The 8,780-nt window shown below is 35.4% G+C and overlaps 1 protein-coding gene across 1 annotated transcript; it reads left to right on the top strand.

Moving 5' to 3' along the window:
* The first annotated feature begins 1,514 nt into the window (after window positions 1-1,514).
* LOC107725177 (glial cell line-derived neurotrophic factor-like) lies at window positions 1,515-5,071 on the top strand. The gene is made up of 2 exons (XM_016534349.1): window positions 1,515-1,721; window positions 4,670-5,071. Exons 1-2 carry the CDS (start codon window positions 1,515-1,517, stop codon window positions 5,069-5,071), a joined length of 609 nt encoding a protein of 202 aa, XP_016389835.1.
* The last annotated feature ends 3,709 nt before the right edge of the window (window positions 5,072-8,780 follow it).

The following is an 8,780-nucleotide window of genomic DNA, read 5'->3' as shown; positions in this document are numbered from 1 at the left end:
AATAAAGAGGGGGGGGGGGGAAACTAAAAAGCTGATTAGAGAAGTGGATGTATTGCAACAATACTACCTTTTGGATTTCTGCGTGTAAAACTCGGATGTAGTTTGTGAGCGTGGATCCCTGATGGCAGAAGAACATGGGAGTCAGATGATGAAAGGAAATATAATATGCACGGTTTTTATTTGATAAATGTTTTCGGAAAGCACCTTTGGCTCTGTGATCATCAGTGCTGATGGCCGGATATACAGAGCTGAATTCAGGTGAGTGTGATCAAACATCATCACAGTTTTTTTACAGAACCAATAATAATCATTATTGCAAACAAAAAAATTTTTTTGTTAGCATGAGTGGCTAGTTGTGAATATTTTAAAAGTTCTATTTTTAAATTGCATTTGGGCTATAGGCTATACTACTACTACTAATGCTGTATAACATATATATATATCCCGGTGGAAGTGGGCTGCAGGGGCTTTGTGGCTAGTTCCACTATAAGGCTGCTGAAGGACAGGTCCAGCGGAGGATAGTCAGGGAACTGGCCAAGGTCGCTGAATGAAGCAGCCACAGGCTGTGGTTGAAGCAGATGGACACAGTGTGGGCTGCCGTATGACCAAAGTAGCCATGATCCTGGATTCTTGCTGAACCAAAATCAGAGCGTAACAATTGCTGCGTCTCGCGGTGTTCTGCTCACAGCGAAGGAGAAAATGTTCTATGGTGCGGCTAAATGGTGCTGAATATTGGGATCATAACACCTAGTCTTATCATGTAAACTAAAATTGGTATTGGAGTCTGCCATGAAAAATCAAGATTGGTGCATCACTACTGACCAGTGTGAGCACTGATGTGTTTTCTAACGTTCTGTCCAATGGTCAACTTTAAGAGAAGTATTTTGAATGACACGCAGATTATTGCAGAAGTGAAATCATTCCAAAATGAAAGTATAAAAAAGTTATAGAAGTTTAAATTTACTGTAAAGAAAAATGTACTGTACTTTTTTTATTATTTTATATCAAATTAATATTTTACAAAATAGTTTTTAATCCAAAATTGCTATAAAATTAAAGCCATACGTCTATATAAGTTGTGTTCCAAATTTGAAGTTGATATAAAAAAAAATTGTGAGGTTCCAATACAATTTTGTTAAATACTTTCCTTTTTTTTTTTGCAGTGCTACTGCAAATCATTTGTTGTAATGTATAATTAAGAGCTCATATTAGAGAGCTGATTTTATAGTTAAGTCATGGCCATAAACTGTATGTTTTTAAAGACGTCTAGAGTGAGGAATGTATTACTTTAGGGCATGATCCTTGTCTTTTATTCCCGCCATAAATAAATTGAAAATGTCCTGGAAAAGTCCTCGAAGTCCTGGAAAATGATCGCTGAAAAAGTGTGGGAACCCTGATAAATCCTGGTTTATAAAGGCTGTGGTGTAAAACAGTGATTAAAGACTGTAATTCACCTTAATGTTTGTAATGTGTGTTTGTGCTGCACAGGCTCTGTGAGCTGAGGAGAGAGCAAGATGAAGATCTGGGGTGTGATGCTGGCGTGTGCACTGACGCTGAGCTGCGTGTCCTCCGTCCCGAACCCAACCGGACACTCTCACCGTTCACAACCACACGCTCAGTGTTCTCAAAGACTACAGAGAAAACCATACAGACATCTGCCTGATGCTCGTACCATCAAACATCTGGAGCCAAGAAGTCACTCAGGTCAGGAGAAGCCATTTGTTTCTTATTATTACATATATAAAAGTCACATGAATACACACAGGTGTGATAAAGCGTATTTCGGGACACACCTGATACTGTTGTGATGGTTAAGTAAAGAAGTTTCAGGTAACCCATTGTACCTGGGTGAGACACTAGACTAGTTCTATCAGCTTACAAACTGAGCTTACAACTTCGAAAGCCGTGGCCATTTGAACCTGTATTATATGTGGTACCTGTGGACAAAAGCAGTATTGTTGCTAAAAGCTGTCAGAATAATGCAAACTATATCATGTTATGGCTCTTTGATCACTCTGCGCGTCTTCTCATAAAGGCACATCAAAACACTACCACCTTAACATACTGTGAAAACACAATATACAACACACTTTAAAGGGTCATATCATCAGTCTGTTTTCTCCTTGAGATCCACTAACCAAGGTTTCCTGCAGCAGAAACTGTCCAGGTTTAGTTTTACAGGACCATCCTCTCTGACTCTTAGAATTAACTGCCTCTTTTGCTAATGTAACTGTTTTTATTTACCGTTTTAACTCATTTTAATTTTAGTTTAAGTTTTCATAATTTTGTTAGGTGCTTTTGTCAATTTTATTCTTTTTTTTAATATTTCTATTTAGCTGTATTATTATTTCAGATTACGTTTTAGCAATTTTGTAATGTGCTTTTGTCATTTTTATTAGTTTTTATTTTCTATTTAGCTATACTTTATTTTTATTTCAGTTTTGTTGTGTTTTTGTCAATTTTATACGTTTTTATTTTTCTATTTAGCTTTAATTTCGTTAAATTTTAGTATTGATTTTAGTAATTGTATGTGCTTTTGTCACTTTTATTCGTTTTTTATATTTCTATTGAGCTATAATTTATTTTTAATTCCGTTTGAGTAATTTTGTTATGTGCCTTTGTCAATTTTATTATTTTTTTATATTTCTATTTAGCTATATTTTTTATTTCAGTTTTAGTAATTTTATGTCCTTTTGTCATTTTTAGTAGTTTTTGATTTTTCTATTTAGCTTTATTTATTTTTTAATACAGTTTTAGTAATTTTAGTACTTACAATTTCTTTTATTTCAGTTAGTGGCCAAAGCAGCATTTATAATTTTTTTCTTCAAGCTCCTTTCATCTGTCTCCGCCCACATCCCAACATCCAATCAACAACCGATGGATAGAATGATGTCCCCGCCCTACTTTTTTTCTTTTTCGATAATCTGTTACACTCAGATGTACACTGTAAAAAAAATTCCGTAAAATTTACGGTAAAAAAACGACAGCTGTGGTTGCCGGAATTTTACCGTAAAAACTACGGTAGCAACGTTTTAGGTTTTACGGTTTTAACTTAAATTTACAGTAAAATACCGTAATTTCATTAACTGATATAATGTTAATATACCAACCTATTGAAGTACTGAAATCTGTTTTGTACCTTTGTAATACACTGATAACCACCAAATGCAGGTGGTGATGAGAAAGTCACATGATGAACCAAAGCCCATCACAAGCAGCTTTTAAATAATATCATATATAGAAGGTGCACAGTGTCATTCACACAAACACCAAACACCATCATGGTAACACACATGAAACTGAAATCATGCAATAAACATTCATTTAACAACATTAGGTGTAACACACAACCCTAATATACAAAACTGATAAGAAAAAACATAGTTATTTCAACAAAAAAACATCAAATTTGAAATGTAACGCAGGGAATACTGGAAATGTCAATTTACGGTTATTCACTGTAAATATACTATAGTAGGGGAATTTACCGTTAACCATTTAACAGGTTTTTACTGTAGCATTTTTACAGTCTTTTACCGTTAAATACACGGTCATTTTTTACAGTGTACATCACAATACAGAAGAAAAGATCTGTTGCTACTTTAGTTTTATTGCGACTTTAAATCTCAGTAACCAGAAACAAAGTATCGGTACTCATACTTGGCCTTGTTGCAACTCAGGCTCATTGAAAATACGTGACCCTGCCTCCGTTTCTGCAACACCTGAAATACATTACTCTATGAGTACATGTTGCTGAACTCGTCAGATGACGCATCCATAAGCGATATCATTTTTTCTCCATTGCAGATGTGGTTTATCAGAAGTTTACTTTATCAGAAAAGCCATACATATTGAGACGAACATGTGATGCAAATGTTAAAATGTATGTAAAAGTGTTTTGAGGTCATGACAGTATTTTGCAAGGAATCATGTGAAAAAATTAAGGCAAATGTAGACAGAGTTACACATTTCTAATAAGCCTGGGTTGCCTTTTAATATTAATTTATCTATATCCTATCTAATTTATCTTATCGGCTTTTCTGCTCCACAGAAGAAACTAGTACTTCAACTTAAACTTATTTCAGTTAGTGGCCAAAGCAGCATTTATAATGATTTTTTTTTTTTCATTTTTTATGTAATATTTATATTTTATTTCATTTCAGTTAGTGCTTTATTTCAGTTGGTGAAATGCTGATAACATATGAAGTTCTGTGTTGAAAAGTGCCATACAGATTGAAATGATCAGAGTCATTGTTAAAAAATAAACGTCAGATTCTTGTTTCTAATGCTGGGGGCTCATTAGCAAAGATGCAGGTGCGAATTACAAATGGATGAGCTATACCTTAAAAATCACAGATTTCATACTAACTGTTTTCTGCAGTTTACTTTCATATAAATGGCTTTTTTTGTTTTGGAGGAAGTTTTCACTTCAGAAGTTGACGAAATGTTTTCATTAGATCAAACTGTTTCCATTTAAAAGATGAAGGAAAATGTGTTTTTTTGTTTTTTTTTGTGATATGACCCTTTCAAAGCATGCATATACACAAAGAGTATGACCTTTCCACATAAAACTACATTAGCAGAATCAGGTTTAAGTTTTAGCATATTGTTTAAAATCAGGTTGTTGTGCAAATGCAGGAACATCTGTTTCCTCTGTCCCACAGCCCAGTCAGCCTTCATCCACAGATCCAAGAGATCTCCAAAACGGAGAGGTTTCCTTCGTAGCAAGATGGACAGGAAGAGACCGAGTCGTGACGAGAGAGAGAAGGGAAAAGGAAGAGCATGTGCACTGAGACAAGTCCAGTTGAAAGTGTCTGATCTGGGTTTGGGCTACCGGAGTCAGGAGGAACTGATATTCAGCTACTGCAGCGGCGTGTGTATAAACTCCCTCACAAACTACGACAAAATCCTCACCAGCCACGCCGGCAATGGTAAAAACTTTCTGCGCAGCTCCCCTCATACCGCCTGCTGTCGACCTGTCGAATATGACGACGACCTGTCGTTTCTGGATGACAACCTGATATACCACACCATGAAGAGGCACTCGGCACGGAAATGTGGCTGTGTCTAAGCAGCTGTGATAGACAATGACACCAGATGGGGAAATCAATTTCAGGTTATTACATGTGTGAGCATGGCTCGGTCGAAGGAATCATCATGACTGCATTTCTCGGAGAAGATACAGGATAAGGAATTGCAAGAAAAGATGTTCAAAAACTGGTACATACACTCTCAGAAAAAAAAAAGTACAAAGCTGTCACTGTGGCGGTACCCTAAGATACAAAAGCTAAAAGGTACGAATATGTACACTCTAAAAAATGCTGGGTTAAATATAACCCAGCGCTGGGTTAAAAAGGGACAAACCCAGCTATTGGGTTGTTTTGACCCAGCGGTTGGGTTCAAAACATCCCAACCGTTGGGTCAAAACAACCCAATAGCTGGGTTATATTTAACCCAGCATTTTTTAGAGTGTACACTTTAGCTACTAATCTGTACCTTTAAGGTACTAATATTTACCATTTAGGCGTAAATAAGGTACAAAGATGTACCTTTTAGCTTGTGCACCATAAAGTACTGCCCCAGTGACAGCTTTCTATCTTTTTTTCTGAGAGGGTACAGCATTTAAGCACCCAGGAAATCTCATTTTTCTCCTCAACAGGCGTTTTAACGATCTTTAACAGCAAGACAGAATATTTTGTGTGCTGTGCGTTTTTATAAGTTCTTATGGTGTCTTTTTGACCTTTAACCTCCACTAATGAGAGAATTTTCTTTGATTCTTATGTTAAATGTTAAACGCAAAACCCAAATGAATGGCTTTGAGGAAATGAATTAATCCCTATTTATATTTATATATTTTTGAATATCTATTTATATGTTTTCCCCCCAAGTTATTTATTCATTGTCTAATACAAATAATAATAATTTACTCACTTCTACACTGTTTCAAACCCGAATGGCGTCCTTTGTTCTGTGGACACCAAAAGATGTTTTGCAGAATGTTCACGCTGCTCTTTTTCCATACTACGTCAGCACAATAAAATGCTCCCTATCAGTATTTCAAGGGATTCATGCACAATATTCCAAGACTTCTGAAGCTTTTTATGATGAACAGACCAAAATGTCTTTATTTAGTGAAAATCTGCCTCTCTGTTGTAGTATATAGAGCTACCATGAAAAGAAAATTCACCCTATTGTCTAAATGCATATTATAGAACTCCTTGTGATTAATTGATTTGTGCATTTTTAATTATTTTTGACCTCCTAGCATTTAATCAAAATGTCGTCTTCCAGTATCATTCCTGATGTATGCAGGAATCCTCCAATCATTTAGTCTGCTTATACTCCGCCCCTTCAAGATCCTTTCATCCGTCTCCACTTTTGAGTGCCACGCCCACATCCCAACATCCAATCAACAACCGAAAGATAGAATCAAGTCCCCGCCCTACTTTTTTTTTCATTTTCGATAATTAGTTACATTCTGATGTATGCCTACATCACAATACGGAAGAAAAATCTCTTGCTACTTTAGTTTTATCACAACTTTAAATCTCATTGAGCAGAAAAGAAAGTATCAGTACTCATACTTGGCCTTGTTGCAACTCAGGCTTATTGGAAATACGTGACTCTGCCTACATTTCTGCAAAACTTGAAATACGTTGCTCTGTGTACATTTTGCTGAACTTTGAAGACACGTCCACAGGAGGCGCTATAAGCGATATCATTTTTTCTCCATTGCAGATGCAGTTTTCGCAGTGCTGTACCGGGTGAGCTACTGAGCAAGTTTACTATATCAGAAAAGCCATATTGAGAAGAACGTGATGCAAATGTTAAAATGTATAAAAGTGTTTAGAGAACATGACAGTATTGTGCAAGGAACCACTTGAAAAATCAAGCCTATATTTATCGAACATCTGCCCCGGTAATCATAATTTGTGTGAAAAGGACCAAAAGTTGTTGGTAAAAACTGCAGCAAAATGTATGTATCACACATTTCTAATGAGCCTGGGCTGCCTTTATAACATTAATTTATCTATGTCTTATCTAATTTATCTTATCGACTTTCCTGCTCCACAGAAGAATCTATGTCATAGATTTTGAATGACAACGTGCAAATGGTAATTTCCCTTTATCAAGCCAAAATGCCAAACTGACCCATATTTATTTAGATGGATATTTATGAGTCACTAACTGAATTGATTTGTTTTACTGCTGTTTCATGTGGTGCTGTAAAACGTACTGTATTATTGACAAAGCTGGATATCCAGTTAACATTTACCTCAGCATTGTATTTGTCCGTTTTGTACAGCAAGGAAAATATTAACGAACCAAAATTTAGTGAATGTTAGTTTTATATAATTTATATCATTTTATTTTGTTAACCTAGAACAGATGCATTGGCATTTGTATATTTGTAATTAGTGTTAAAGTCAACATGAAATCAAAACCGACAGTGTTATCTTTGTATTTACCTGTTCCTAGTCTTACATTTCATCAGGACATCAGAAAAATGACTTGCTTCACCTCTGAAACGGCTTTCCTTTTCAGCTGAAATCAACAAGGCTGCACAGGAAAGAAAATAACATTATTAAACAGCCAAATAGCTATTAGTCATACTAAAATCTTGGCGGTAAATTGAATGGCAGTTACTGTAATAACTTTTACAGCAATAATACCAAAAAACAGTAGTGAAACAGAATTACCATTCATTATATGATCAATCAGCCTCCAGAGCCTGGTCAAAAAGCTTCCTGAAAAACCTAGAAAATATACCACATTATGGAAGTAATATGGGTTGTGAATGTAATTTCATGCTGACTTTGTCAAAGTGATCATATACCGTGAAGCAAAAGTTGACATGCATGTCATCAAACACACTGTTATGGCTTAAAGATCTTCATTTATATCATTCAATAAGACTGTAACATGTGCAGCGAGTTTATAACTTGTATGTAATGGTTGGAAACACAATAAACAGCTTGGGTTTGTGGAAAAGAGACGTATAAATAGAGAGTGATGATGGAAAAGAAGAAAAAAAGAGAATGAAACTGGAGATATGGAGTGTGCTCGTGATCCGATCTCTAATTCAGAGTTCACGTTTCGGCCGCCGCACACACCTGTCATCACACACCACACAGGACAGCATTAATACACCGAACGACAAGAAACAACCTTGTTATAATGCTGTTACCTCAACATGACGAACAAAAACCCAGGTCAACGGTTACATCAGTAATTAGTCATTAGCTGTTGTAAATCTGTAATGTGAGTACTGGACAGAGAGAGAAAGAGAGGAGCCTGAATATAGAATGTAAATATTGGGTTCTGGATGTAAATTTGTTCCATTTCCACTGAGAAACTGAGTTTTTGATATAAAAAAAAAACAAAACAGACCTACCATTTATTAGAAAAAAAATGGTATAATTTTAATAATTTTAAATATATATTAGAGTCTGCAGTCTGTTATGCTCACCAAAGCTGCATTTCTTTGATGAAAAATATAAACGGTAATATTGTGAAATATTATTACAAATTAAAATAACTGTTTTCTATTTGAATATATTTTAAAATGTAATTTATTCCTGTGATGCAAAGCTGAATTTTCAGCATCATTACTCCAGTCTTCAGTGTCACATGATCCTTCAGAAATCACTCTAAAGATTTGCTGCTCAAGAAACATTTATCAATGCTGTGCTGCTTAATTTATATATATATATATATATATATATATACAGTGGGTACGGAAAGTATTCAGACCCCCTTAAATTTTTCACTCTTTGTTA

Source organism: Sinocyclocheilus rhinocerous, unplaced genomic scaffold (genome assembly GCF_001515625.1).
Source record: "Sinocyclocheilus rhinocerous isolate Xijiao unplaced genomic scaffold, SAMN03320098_v1.1 scaffold516, whole genome shotgun sequence".
Classification (NCBI taxonomy): Eukaryota; Metazoa; Chordata; class Actinopteri; order Cypriniformes; family Cyprinidae; genus Sinocyclocheilus; species Sinocyclocheilus rhinocerous.
The sequence above is the reverse complement of the archived record's forward strand: the minus strand, read 5'-3'. Positions and strand labels throughout refer to the sequence as shown.

Bases quoted from the DNA above. Each gene is read 5' to 3' on its own strand.
- LOC107725177 (XM_016534349.1), top strand. From the start codon at position 1,515: ATGAAGATCTGGGGTGTGATGCTGGCGTGTGCACTGACGCTGAGCTGC. The intron at 1,722-4,669 runs GTTTCTTATTAT...CCCACAGCCCAG, and splicing joins CAGGTCAGGAGAAGCCATTT to TCAGCCTTCATCCACAGATC.